This window comes from Limanda limanda, chromosome 21 (genome assembly GCF_963576545.1).
Source record: "Limanda limanda chromosome 21, fLimLim1.1, whole genome shotgun sequence".
Taxonomy (NCBI): domain Eukaryota; kingdom Metazoa; phylum Chordata; class Actinopteri; order Pleuronectiformes; family Pleuronectidae; genus Limanda; species Limanda limanda.
Window position 1 is genome coordinate 13,946,397 of NC_083656.1, and position 13,400 is coordinate 13,959,796.

General features: G+C 45.7%; 3 protein-coding genes across 3 annotated transcripts; 1 reads left to right on the forward strand and 2 right to left on the reverse strand.

The window, feature by feature from the left end:
- The first annotated feature begins 570 nt into the window (after positions 1–570).
- mlst8 (MTOR associated protein, LST8 homolog (S. cerevisiae)) lies at positions 571–4,348 on the forward strand. The gene is made up of 9 exons (XM_061094961.1): positions 571–621; positions 902–1,074; positions 1,763–1,814; positions 1,918–2,080; positions 2,164–2,239; positions 2,372–2,524; positions 2,609–2,733; positions 2,868–3,031; positions 3,727–4,348. The coding sequence occupies exons 2-9, from the start codon at positions 946–948 to the stop codon at positions 3,843–3,845; spliced, it is 981 nt and encodes a 326-aa protein (XP_060950944.1). The 5' UTR covers positions 571–621; positions 902–945; the 3' UTR covers positions 3,846–4,348.
- Positions 4,349–4,798: 450 nt separating this feature from the next.
- Positions 4,799–8,282, reverse strand: bricd5 (BRICHOS domain containing 5). The gene is made up of 6 exons (XM_061094352.1): positions 8,229–8,282; positions 7,513–7,650; positions 7,274–7,423; positions 7,085–7,192; positions 5,700–5,853; positions 4,799–4,893 (listed from the first exon to the last, which is right to left on the reverse strand). The coding sequence occupies exons 1-6, from the start codon at positions 8,280–8,282 to the stop codon at positions 4,799–4,801; spliced, it is 699 nt and encodes a 232-aa protein (XP_060950335.1).
- Positions 8,283–9,485: 1,203 nt separating this feature from the next.
- On the reverse strand, positions 9,486–13,396 carry pgp (phosphoglycolate phosphatase). The gene is made up of 2 exons (XM_061095043.1): positions 12,623–13,396; positions 9,486–10,865 (listed from the first exon to the last, which is right to left on the reverse strand). The coding sequence occupies exons 1-2, from the start codon at positions 13,215–13,217 to the stop codon at positions 10,540–10,542; spliced, it is 921 nt and encodes a 306-aa protein (XP_060951026.1). The 5' UTR covers positions 13,218–13,396; the 3' UTR covers positions 9,486–10,539.
- Between the last annotated feature and the right edge of the window lie 4 nt (positions 13,397–13,400).

Below are 13,400 nucleotides of genomic sequence, written 5' to 3' on the forward strand. Positions count from 1 at the left end.
TATTTGTCAAGTGTCTCAAGCAACTGTTATTGTTCCATTAAATGCGATTTAATTAAAAACCAGACTTAAAACATTACCAAAAAAATGTGTGACTTGTAGTTTTTCTAAAGTTTATTTAGACTAAAATGAAAATGATGTGAGGAATGTGTGCTGTGCTCTGTTTCATGTTAGTGACTGTATTTTATTTTACTGATATATATATTTTATTTTGTTTTAATTAAGTTTAAACTAAATTGTTATTTTCATTGTAATTTTTTGTACTTGAATTTATGTTGTACTCATATCTTAGCAATTTCTGTGACATTTGTATTATTTATTGTCATTTATGCTGCCATATGTTCAGGTTGGGGAAGGTTCTTGTATGTATGTTAATTGATGTAAATGTATAAAACTATATAAAACCAATAAATATATGTTTTTTTTTAAAATGAGGTTTTCACCATATCTATGTTGATCCAGGGGTTTTACTTTCACGTCATCCATTTATGTTGCAATGATTAATAAGAGCCGGTAGGTGGCACGAGTGCACCGATTAAGAACTCCGGAACTTTTAAACTATTGCATGTTGCCAGGGGACACATTACAGGGACGTACTAAACTTCTCGTCAACATCAACTGAAGGTAAAAACAATTTGTCACATTTCTTTGGTTTTCTTCATTTAGAGGCAGAAGCTGTTATAAAATAATTCCCTACAGTGAAACACAGACACACTGTGTGCGATCATTGTACGAATTGCATGACGGGCGGAGCTAAGCTACTTTGCTAACGTTAGCCTGTGCGTTTTTGAGATGTGTGTTTGATTTACACAGCATGAGAATAAATAAACCCCGCTCCTGTTTGATGTTGACATGTGACCACAGCACTAAACCCACAGTAACCAGCCGCCTGTCTCCTCCCCAGTGTCTAACCTTTCTCCCTCCCGGGGTACGGAGCAGCGGTCGAGCATGAACGTGAACCAGGGCACGGTGGGCAGCGACCCGGTCATTCTGGCCACGGCTGGTTACGACCACACGGTCCGTTTCTGGCAGGCACACAGCGGCATCTGCACCCGGACCGTCCAGCACCAGGACTCCGTATCCTCCTCACTCACCCGGGGTTAGACCCGAGGGCAGAAAGTGGTTTGATGATCGTGGGAACATAATAACAAGTGAATGTGCCATATAAACAAGAAATATACACCTGTGAATAGAATAGAGACATTTTATATAGTGTAAACAGAACAGTGTGAGAGTTTTGCACTGTGATGGTGTCCTGCAGGGGGCGGGACTGGTTGTCCAGCGGAAATGACAGTTTTACCATCATCCTCCTCTGTCCCTGCACCTCAACTGGGTCAAGGGGGTTTTCCCAGGACCCAGCTGGCCCTCCTGATCAGTCGCCCAGTCTGCCCAGTAAAGGTGCCAGTAAAGGTCAGAGAGGCCCCCTGCACTCCGAAATAACCCCAGTCTCCTTAGCAGATACAGTCTGCTCCAACTACTCTTGTGAAGTGCTGTAGCATTAGCAGTCTAGTCCAGTTTGGATAATACAAAGATGTGTGTCCATTAGGTTTTAATAAAGAGACTGAAACAGGTCTTTCTAGTGTTTTTAGGTGACATAAATATTTCAGCGTGTTCAAGTTCTATCTGTAGATATATCTAACTCAAAGTTGAACTGTGGATGCTCTATAATACTCATGTGGTCTTATAATGCGTCCATGATTAGAACCTTGCGGTTGAATGGTATAATCCATAATAAACAAACGACTTCCTTAACATTTGCTGCCAGCAAGTCAATTCACTTGAGGTGACACCAGACAGGAGTATGATTGCAGCTGCAGGTTGGTTCCGATTGTTTTTATCTCAATCCTTTAATACTTGGAAGTCATAGTTAAAGTCCTGGCTGCTTAATGTCACACGATCTTAACACCGTGCTTTCTTTAGGATATCAGCACATCCGCATGTATGACCTGAACTCCAACAACCCCAACCCTGTGATCAACTATGATGGAGTAACTAAGAACATCACGTCGGTGGGCTTTCATGAAGATGGGCGCTGGATGTACACGGGGGGAGAGGACTGCATGGCTCGCATCTGGGACCTGAGGTATGGCAATGCACGCTCACATCATATAATATATTTCATATGATTATCTATATATAATCACACTTTTACACCTCCTTCTATAGGTCAAGAAATCTTCAGTGTCAGAGGATTTTTCAAGTCAACGCTCCGATAAACTGTGTGTGCTTGCATCCTAACCAGGTGAGCCACTGACATGTTACTTGTTATTTTAATAGTCTAAGATAAACGTGTGTTTATTATGATGTTACTTCAAGTCAGTCAGAGCGTGTGCTTACTGCTTGATCAGGAAACTGTTGATGTTGTGTCTTTTAGGCCGAGCTTATTGTAGGAGACCAGAGTGGAGTGATTCATATCTGGGATCTCAAGACCGACCACAACGAACAGCTGATTCCTGAGCCCGAGGTCTCGATCAACTCAGTCCACATTGACCCAGATGCCAGTTACATGGCGGCAGTCAACAGCTCGGTCAGTGCACAAACAGTCGAGAGAAGTGTGAAGGTTCGAGGTAAATCCTAAAACTGAAACAGCCTCCTTTGTCATCCTGAACAGGGAAACTGTTACGTGTGGAACCTCGCAGGAGGCATCGGAGATGAGGTGACTCAGCTCATTCCCAAGACTAAGATCCCAGCACACAAACGCTACTCGCTCCGCTGCAAGTTCAGCCCTGATTCCACGTGAGTTGCCCTCTCCCTTACACACTCACTGTTCAGTTACAGCAGATTTTTTACATACTTCAGTGAGATGCTTTTTCAGGTTAACTGCTCTGATGTTAATGATATTAACTGTCTGCGTTTGTCATCCCCTCCAGACTACTCGCCACCTGCTCAGCAGATCAGACCTGTAAGATCTGGAGAACGTCCAATTTCTCACTCATGACTGAACTGAGCATCAAGAGCAATAATCCTGGAGAGACGTCGAGAGGCTGGATGTGGGACTGCGCCTTCTCTGGAGACTCCCAGTATATTGTGACTGGTCAGTACACGCGCCCTGGCAACAGAGCGATGTCAATACACTAATAGCAAAACCATTCCATTGTGAGATGATAAGCTTTTGGAGAGCAGTCATATCGTCCATCTTTATATACAGAATATTGTGGAAGAACGTCCTGTGTCTGAAGCTCTGCAAGAATAATCTACAAATCAGACTTAGCCTACAGTCGTTATAAAGTTAAAGGTTCAGTGTGTAGGATTTAGTGACATCTAGTGGTGAAGTTGCATGTTGCAACTGAATACACCTCACCTCACCCTCCCTACCCAAACTAAAAGAGAACCTGTGGCAGCCTTCAGTTGTCATAAAAACTCAAAAGGTGTTTAGTTTGTCCAGTTTGGGCTACTGTAAAAAAAAAAATGGGTGGTCTCCGGACAGAGGGGCTGCTTTTGATATAATTATAAAGTATTTAAATATAAATGGCCCATTCTAGGGTAAATAAAATAACAACTTGTACAATTTAGAGGAAACACACTAGTGAGAACACCACTAGGATTATTTTATATACAATTTCTGCCAATGGGACCTCAATATTCTTTATTTTCATAAGCACTGCTTGATAGATCTTCACAGATGAAGCGATTTAAACTGTTTTAGAAGAGAGGGAAGGTTTTCAATGCATCTCGTTGGTGAAAAACGTTGCCATGAACTGAATTGAAGTTTGTCCTCTCTCTCTGCAGCCTCCTCCGACAACCTGGCTCGCCTGTGGTGTGTGGAGACCGGTGAGATCAAGAGGGAATACAGTGGCCACCAGAAGGCTGTGGTGTGTCTGGCCTTCAATGACAGCGTGCTGGGCTGAAGAGGAAGGAGGTGAACTCACGAGATGTGGCAGACGGTCCCTGCGGGGGGTGGCGTAGAGACTCTTTGGAAGATGTGACTCAAATCCCAGGCGATGTACGTCTGTTGGCATCAATGGGAATTATAACAAAATTCTCCTTGAAATTATCTCGGAAAAAAGCAGGGGCTTGTTTGAACGTAATGACGGTTCTTCCTGCCAGACGCTTGTAAGTATTCAATTATGGACTTGAGGTTGGAGTCGGATGAAAATACACAAGCGTGTTTATCGACCTCCCCACAGGTTTTAACTTCATTTCTCTGGGCGGAAACACAACCAATTTCAAGTCTTTGTTTTTATAGCACACTGTATTTATTGAATCAAAAAGGACCACGTTATTCTTCACCTTCACGCTTTAGTTCTTATGGAATTGATTAATCTCATGTATGGTAATTCATTTAATGCTCTAAAGGTGTACTATTCTGAATGATCCCATGTGGATTGAGAATAAATGGTGATGGAGAGTGTCTCCTATGTCCTTTCATTTTATTTCACTCTATCGTAGAAAAACTGAAGAAAAATTCACCTTTTATTAGGCAGATCAGAGCTGCAACAGGAATGGCTACACATAATCCCACGGCAGTAGTGGGTTACAGGAAATACAATTGGAGGCATGTATCAAAAAAAGGGGTTTCATTCTTCTGTAATCTGTGAAGCGTGCGACCAGAGAGGGGATTTCACATGAAGGGGGTGACGATGGGGCTCTGGTGATAACAGTGACAGCCTGTCTTCATGTCTTTGCTCGCTCGGAAGGTTGGAAACGGGTTCACCGGCAGCTGCATGGCACAAAGGAAACAGTCAAAGCTGGCTTTTGTTCTGTTCTGTTCTTTCTTTCTTTCGGCCTTGTAGAGGGAAACTTAACTTTGCCTTTTCCCTGATGTTTTTTTGCTGGGAGGAGAAGAGCTGAACATGCACAGTCACTCTGGCAGGTAGTAGAAACACACAGACACGCAGATGTTGCTGGGGAAACAGATGTCGATGCAGAAGTAGACCAGCCTCTGTTTGCCCGGGCCTGAGAGACGGGAGAGAGGGAGGGAGACTATGATGACTCTTCAAGAAATGTGAGGAAGTTGTTGAAAACATGCAATGAGTCATTACACGAGACGGAGCGGAATCCCAGTATTTGACACGCTTCATAAATGTGGGTGTGGCATGCGCTGTGACGTCTGTAATGTGAAAAGACCCAGAATAACATTATTAGCTGTTTATTGGTGGAACAAAAGAGGTTTTGTTGCCTCATAGGATTACATAGTAGCTCCCAGCAAAGGTGATCAACTGGACAAGGTTTTATAAAGTACCAGTCATTTATGCACCCAGAACCAGAATTCCCCTTTTAAGGGATTGGACCAGTCACAAAAGGTCACAGTCACATGGTCCATGTCAAGAAGGAATGAGCAGTTTTTCCACATTATTTACACATTGAGCACCACATGCAATAGGTTGTTGAGTGAGTATACAGTTTAGTACTGGGTGTTCTTTTTTGCCTGTGACAGTGGAAAGGTCAATGTCCGTCATAGATGAGGGTTAAGTTTCAGCAGCGTAACAGAGTCGTAAGCTGAGCAAGTTTAAAAACCATACATGCATAGCCTCTGTGGGTGCATTTATTTTATTTTGAAGCCAGTGATTTTGGCTTTAATTGAGCAAAAATGACCAAAAATGTCGGGTTCAGCAAGTTTCGGCACATTTGGTACTCCAGTGATAGTTCGTGTGGGGGGACTGACTCATCTTAATACAGAAGAACATCACCAGTGAAAGAATGTGGCTCTCTTCATATTTGTGCCTCTCTAAATGATTCTCTAAACCTCTGACCGTCCTCACCGTTCGCCCTCCTGGTCCAGTGGACGGAGCTGTCGTGACACAGCGCCTGCAGAGGCTCCTCCAGAGTGGACACATCCACCCGACTGGCCGCCAGTACCCCCAGGAACTCCGTCTGCCTCTGGGTCTCGTTCCCAGACAGCTGGAAGTGACTCTGCTGAGGGGACAAAAAAATATTTCAGCATCTCAGCACAAAAATCCACCGCAAAACCAGAGTTCTGTCCTCTGCAGAAAAGAGTGTCATGTGTGAGAAATCATGTGTCACCACAGTTTCAAGGTGATGGGGATATATTTGAGTGAATGCAATGGAGACGTGAACAAAGAAAAGTCAAAAGATCGAAACTGGAGCTGCTATTAGGCTGATAGCTTCTCTGATGGGGTCAACGCGGCCGCACATTATTCGCTCTTGCTCATCACAAAGGCGGCAAATAATTGTGCCACTTACGCCGCTGATTGGCTTCGATACAGAGCCACTTAGAGCGCTGTCATGCTCGAGTGGGTCACAGAACCGCCAGTATTCTCCGCTCTGAGTGACCAAGAAGACCATTGTGCCTCAAACTTCATCTATTGTCCATCCTCTCTCCATTCCACCTGTCGTAGATTAAATGTCTGCTATTTGCAGCTCGGTTGAGATACGCGACACCACCGGTCGGGATCACAAAACTGCTCAGCGGCTTTTGATGAGTGGAAATGGGCTATTGTGCAGCAAAAAAAATAAAACTATGATAAGGCAGAGAAACCAAATCCCTGCCAGGTCCCACGTCACATCTCTGAAAGACTTCATGGCCATTCACCTGCTCGTTTTGTCAGATTACAGATGAGAGTCTGATGCTCCCATTCAACTCACATCAGAAGGAAACAGGACTGATGAGAACGATGAAATATGGACATTAAAGATCCAGGTATTTTTCACCAGGCACACAAATAAGCAATTCCTGACTAGCCAGCGCTTCTGGCTGCATTTCATTCCAACAGAGGAGTCTTAAAGGCCTCACACAGAGCGGCCATTGTGCCCAGCTCGAGGGCTCTGGCTCAGCGCCGTGACGCCTCCTGTAAGGAGATCCTGGGCACGCCGAGGGGGCCGGCGGGATCAGATGTGCTGAGGAATTCAGCCATGTAGGTGGGAGAGAGACGGGGGGGGACTATACGGCTCTTCCAATTCCTGTGTGCCTCACCTGTCTCTTTTGTACAGAGTGGGAAGTGATGCAAAACGAATGAGCCCCAGCAGGTCCTGGCTCAGTGGATAATAAAGCTAGAGTCAGAAAGGCCAGGTCGCACATTAGTGAGGCTGTGACTTTAGAGGCAGCTGGCAGAGCTGAAAGGACAACCCCAGCCTCTTAATATAGACTCACATATCCTTAAGTGTTGAGTTCTCACGTGCACGTTACCTGGTGGGTTTGCTCATGAAGGAGGGCGCGCACGTTGTCATAATCGGACTCCTCCATCTTCTGCAGGAAGCAGGTGTCCTGGCCCACTGGTTTGTAACATATCAAACCCTGCAACACAGACACAGTCCACTAGAGTCAGTTCTCAATGTAGATAGCATGTAAATAAGATTGTAAATCATCTGTACGCACGCGTTTGACATCAAACAGCACGGTGGACGTCTGATTGGCCGGCGAGGTCACCGAAAAGGTCACCAGGTCGTTCTGCTGGTCCACCACCGCCGACTGGTTGATCACGAGTCCAGTCGGATCTTGAACCGAGATCCTCACAATCTGTGAAGGCTGCATGAAAAAAAAATTTTCGGATTATTGCAGCCAGCCAAGTGTGGGACAGTGTGGGAGTAATAGTGAAGGGGGGGGGGGGGTCATACCTGAGAGGGGGGTTGAGACAGCCCGAGGTTCCCCGTCAAACCTAGGGCGATGACCAGCAAGAGCAGAAGGGCTGAGAGGCTGACCCAGAATGCCTTGTGTGGGAAATGGGACTGGGGGGCTGCAGGTGGACCCCCATCCTGAAGAGACGTGAGCACACATAAGTACTGAAGCCAAGCTCTTGTAGTATATGATGACATCCTACAAGCCTAAGTCGTCTCGACTCTCATGCTCAGACTCTTCGAACACTATTCCAGATGTTATTCGTTAGCTCTTTCCCCCAGAGTTTACTTTTTGACCTGACCAATGAAGGACCCTGTTGTGTGATGTCATGATATCTCTAGGTTTGGGGTCCCACCTCCCCCCCTGTAAAGCTTCTTGCCCTGCAGGGACAAGTCCGACTTTCACTATTGGCTTGTGATGTCTCCGGGTGTACCATGGTATCCGTTCTGACCTGTGAACTTCTTGTAATAAACCTTGTATACATGCAAGTACTGGGTCTGCAGTCTCCTCTCTTCAAACACCGACTTCGACAAGACTCAGCTGCTTGAAAGACACGACACTCTTTAAAAGAGAGTTTACAGGATGTAAACATTCAATTGTAACAGGAAAATGCGACAATATTCTTTGGAAAGCTACGGTCTTGCAGCCAATTTGGGTCCCAAACGAACTCCTTGACCCACCTCACATGCAGATGAATTGGAAGCCGTGTTCCTACCGTGCACTGTGCTTCCTCCAAACGGTTTTCCGATCGTTTCCAACACGTCACCATCCTGCGTACCTGGACGGCTCCTCACTCCCTTCTTGTGGCTATCGACACGGAGCTGTGGTCATGACCAGCGCTGACTCAGACTCCGTTCACCTGGTCAGCTCCTCTTTGTCAGACCTCCCACCTTTTTCTTCCCCCACCACCACCTCCTCCTCCCCCTCCTCCTTTACCCCTCCATCAGTCCCTCCACACAAAAAAACCTCTGAATCCACTTTTGTCTTCCTGCAATTTCCTCATATCTTTTCCTCCATCTTTCCTGCCCGATATGACTTAATGTGCCTCCTTAACTTCATCCATCCTTTCATTGACTGTTATTCTAAACTAGGGTTGCAAAGGGGCGGAAAGTTTCCGGTAAATTTCCGGAAACTTTCCGGAAACTTTCCATGGGAAGTTAAGCTCAGGAATTTGGGGAATTTTTTTGGGGTAAAAAACTACGCGAATTAAAAGCTGAGCAAAAAAAACATAATTCAAAACTCTATTTTAAAGATGTATGGAATGCAGCACACGCTGCACGTTGAATTTCAACCCTCCACTGTGCATTCTTCTATCACATGCACAGATAATTCCCAGCATCCTTCACACTACAGCAGGACTGTTGAGGCCTGCTGTAGTGTGCAGGACTAGTCAGGTAAGTTTCGATGAGATTACTGGGGAAAACACATTAGCATAACGTACACTTCTACAGAGTAATGTACAACCAAAGAAAAATGTGTGGAGACATTTCAGCCCAGCCAATGTAGAAGGAAAGGCTGTGTACATTTGCAAATACTGTGCAAAGACCTTTGTTAAGAATTACACATTGATGCAGAAGCATATAGTCAACTGCCCAAAGTTTCCTCAGGGCTTAAATCAGCCTATGACAAAACAAAATGTTTATATTTATGTCTGTATATGACAAGGTAAATACAGTTAGTATAAATTACCCACAAAATTTCCAGTTTATTCCCATTATTTCCATGGAAGGTTTCCCACTTTGCATATTCCCGCAATTTTGCAACCCTATTCTTAACGTGCACTTCTATGAAAGGAGTTGGCCGCCCGCCCCCGGGGGCCACACAATGGACAAGGGGAAAGTCTCTCTCAACAGGTGAGAGTTGATATGCTGCTGCTGCGGTCCAGCCGATGACAAGCCCCAAGGTGACTTTAAGCGCAGGGTTTAGAGGCAAGTGAGCCGTGTTCACTTTGAAAAGAGAGCAGAGATTGATGCAGTGAGGACAGATAATGTTTTATTACAGACTTGAGCAAAGGTTTCAGTGAAGGCAGGAGGAACACAGAGTGGATGGAAAAAAATAGAGGAAGAAGGATGATCTTAAATATTTCAACAATGAACTGGACAGACAAAAATAACAAGACTGGATGTCATTTCACTCGTCCGTGAGTGTAAAAGCAGATATTAGCACAATCTGTTGAGGTGTTGAAATACACAAAGCTCAAGTCATAAAGGGTCAGTGCGTTTTAGTCCCATTCTCTGCCTGCACACGTGTCACCGAACTACTGAAACTGCATGTTGGCTTATTTCCCTTCTTACGATTGACATGGTGTTGCTTAAGGCGAGATTGCACCACACACAGGATCAGGGCTGTTAAAGTACACTCGCCTCTCTTCTTACCAAAAATAAAAGGAACCAACACTATATACTCTTCTATTTAACACTTAAAAATTGCATTGAAACAATACTGGAAGTCATGATTTCATGTTATACATATCCTTTACTTATATAATGTAAAAACGGTTTAGTAAACGACAAAACTGATGACGGAAATCTGGCTCTAGAGTCTTTTTCTTTGTCTCCTCTGTCACACAACAGTTGTGACTTTGTTATAGGGATTTTCTGAATCTGAAGCCACTTTTAAACATGAACTCGGAATATTACATCTGCATATTTATCAAGGTTTTGCCGTTCACCTACAGAGAACGCAGCAGGAAAACAACAACAAAAGGAAATGTCTGGAACATTCAGACGATAGGGGAATATAATATATATCGTGTTAAAAGCTCTTCACTCTCATCTTCCACATCATCAACACGTACACTTGCTCGCTGGGAATTTGACTGGATGTTTTCCTGCTGCGTTCTCAAATAAGAGAAATAAGCCTCTGCCCAAAATCCCAGGGAAATGTCCAGACTCCAGCACCAGTCTGAGAGCAGCTTTAGTGACGACGGGTCCTGGTGTGTGTGACAGGCTACCCAGCTTCCTCAGGTTAGCAGCAGCCAGGCCATCACGCAGCTACTCTTCAGTCTCGACCGACCGGCGGAGCTCTCATCCCTGCAGAACTGGGAGGAGATCGGCGATGCTCTCCACGTAATAATCCGGCACCATCCCCTGCCGCTCCGCACAACCGCTCTTCTGGTGAGCCTCGGCATCAGCCACCGTGCTGACCCCCGTGAGGGTAAGGAGGGTCTTCAGGCCGCAGTTGGAGCCCAGCATGATGTCCGTGTCCAGGCGGTCGCCAACCATCAGGCAGCGGTCGCGGTCCACGCCGAACTGGGAGGCCACACAGTCGAACATGAAGCTGTTGGGTTTGCCCACGGTCTGGGCCTGGCGCTGGGCGGCGGTCTCGACGGCCTGGAGCAGGCAGCCTGTACCTGAGGGGGGGAGGAGCAATGGTCAAGAGGTGATGTGACAGCAAAAACTGCAATATGGCGACATTTAGTCCCTGGTATTTGGTTTTCTCTTTCAAATACACACAGATAAATTTGGCCAAAAGCAGCCCATGTCCTCAACATGATTGTTGCATCTACATCTGCAGCAAAAAACTGTGCACTGTTGCAATGTATGAACTGATGACACAAGGAGTCCCCTGGAAACATTTCCGGGGCCTTTTTTTGCAGGTGTCAGTAAATTGCTGAAGTTGTTTTCTTAAATTGCACGTGTTGGTTTTTCTATCTAGCCTAGGAAGGGATTAATGAATAGAACTTAATTCCCAACTTAGGGTGGAAAACTTGAAAACTTCGGCTCACCAGTACAGCACAAAATCAGATGAATAACAGATTATCGATATCATGGGCTGTGTATCGCGAGTTATCTTGCGATTCCCTCAAAAGGTTCAGTGTGTAAGATTTAGTTGAAGTTGCTCTATTGACAGATATTGAACATTAAATAATCCTAGTGATGTTTTCACTAGTGTGTCATAATCTAAATTGTACGAATTGTGGTTTTCCAAACCCTAGAATAGGCCCTTTACATTTAAATACCTCATATTTACATTAGTGAAGGCTCCCACAGGTTCTATGTTATGTTTGGGGAGGGTGAGGTGGGGTATTCAGCTGAAACAAGCAACTACTGTATACACACTGAAGCTTTAACTAAAGTAAATCTAAATATTATCTCAGAGAGAGAGAGCGAGAGAGAGAGAGAGAGAGAGAGAGAGAGAGAGAGAGAGAGAGAGAGAGAGAGAGAGAGAGAGAGAGAGAGAGAGAGAGAACTTTGTGTCCTGTCAGTCGCATAAAGAGATTGTGCTGCAATTCTGTTGTGTCTCAACAGTAACTAGATGAATGGACGGATAAAGAGAGAGAGAGAAAGAGAGATTGATAGAGGTAAATTAATATAGAGAGATTGATAGAAAGAAACACATACATTGAGGGAGAGAGAGAGGAGAGAGAGAGAGAGAGAGAACTTTGTATCCTGTCAGACACATAAAGAGATTGTGCTGCAATTCTGTTGTGTGTCTCAACAGTAACTAGATGAATGGACGGATGGATAAAGAGAGAGAGAGAAAGAGAGATGATTGATAGAGGTAAATTAATATAGAGAGATTGATAGAAAGAAACGCATACATTGAGAGAGAGAGAGAGAGAGAGAGAGAGAGAGAGAGAGAGAGAGAGAGAGAGAGAGAGAGAGAGAGAGAGAGAGAGAGAGAACTTTGTGTCCTGTCAGTCAAATAAAGAGATTGTGCTGTAATTCTGTTGTGTCTCAACAGTAACTAGATGAATGGATGGATGGATAAAGAGAGAGAGAGAAAGAAAGATTGATAGAGAGGTAAATTAATATAGAGAGATTGATAGAAAGAAACGCATACATTGAAGGAGGGAGAGAGAGAGATGGATAGAGAGATTAAAGTATGAGAGAGAATGAGATGAATAGAGTGACATAAACTGACATGAGATAGACAGATATACAGATAGACAGATAGACAGATAGATAGATAGATAGATAGATAGATAGATAGATAGATAGATAGATAGATAGATAGATAGATAGATAGATAGACCTCTATCGATCACAGAACCGCTGTATTGGGATATTGTCGTTATTGCGAGTACCACCTCTTCCCTGAACTAAACTAAATGGATCTCTCATATTTGACCGACCAGAGGAGAAGTTGTGTGAGTTCGAGTCCTACCTGGCACTGCCTTGCCTCCCTCCAGCGGCAGCCTGGAGTCCCGGTTGGTCCCCACGAACAGACAGTCCTTCTGGCTCAGGTACTGCAGGGCTCGGTTCAGCTTCATGTAGCTGAAGTGCTCGTCGAAGCCCACCACCACCGCCCGCACCTCGGGGTCCAGGGGCACGGCGGCCCAGTCGGACGACTTCCCGGCGACGTGGTCCGGTCCCACCCCGGTCTGCTGGATCCCCACGGCCGCCAGCTCCTGCTCCATGGCCGGGCTGCCGATCAGGTAGACCTTCCCCCGGAGCTCGCACACGGTCCGCAGGTACCGGGCGGAGCAGTACGCGGTGCCGAACACCTCCTCCTCCCGCACCTGGAAGCCCAGCTTGGCCATCTTGTCCGCGTACATCCCGCGGGTCTTGCTGCTGTTGTTGGTGACGAAGAGGACCTGCTTGCCTCGCTCCTTCAGCCGGCGGATGACCTCGGCGGCCCCGGGCACGGCCTGCTCCCCTCGCCAGATCACCCCGTCGCAGTCGAACAGGACGCAGTCCACCGAGTCCAGCAGCTGCTTGCCCAAGGGCCCGGTCAGACGAGTGCACTTGACCGCGGACATGACGGAGGAAGGACGGAATCAATGAAAATACAAAAAATGTCAACTTCCTCCAACTACCGTGCGAAGCAGCGGGAGTTGACACGTCGAGGCTCGTCTGTGAGGCGATGAACGACAAACCCGGGAAACCGGTTTGGTTTGAGGAGAGAAGCGGACACGAACCGGATTGGAGCTCTGACCTTCTAC

Coding starts and splice junctions, on each gene's coding strand:
- bricd5 (XM_061094352.1), bottom strand. CDS start 8,282: ATGGTGACGTGTTGGAAACGATCGGAAAACCGTTTGGAGGAAGCACAG. Junction 7,424..7,512: donor TGTCTCAACCCCCCTCTCAG/GTATGACCCCCC, acceptor TTTTTCATGCAG/CCTTCACAGATTGTGAGGAT. Junction 5,854..7,084: donor TTCATGAGCAAACCCACCAG/GTAACGTGCACG, acceptor TTGTCCCCTCAG/CAGAGTCACTTCCAGCTGTC.
- mlst8 (XM_061094961.1), top strand. CDS start 946: ATGAACGTGAACCAGGGCACGGTGGGCAGCGACCCGGTCATTCTGGCC. Junction 1,075..1,762: donor CCGTCCAGCACCAGGACTCC/GTATCCTCCTCA, acceptor ATTTGCTGCCAG/CAAGTCAATTCACTTGAGGT. Junction 2,525..2,608: donor TGGCGGCAGTCAACAGCTCG/GTCAGTGCACAA, acceptor CATCCTGAACAG/GGAAACTGTTACGTGTGGAA.
- pgp (XM_061095043.1), bottom strand. CDS start 13,217: ATGTCCGCGGTCAAGTGCACTCGTCTGACCGGGCCCTTGGGCAAGCAG. Junction 10,866..12,622: donor GGGAGGCAAGGCAGTGCCAG/GTAGGACTCGAA, acceptor TCCCCCCCTCAG/GTACAGGCTGCCTGCTCCAG.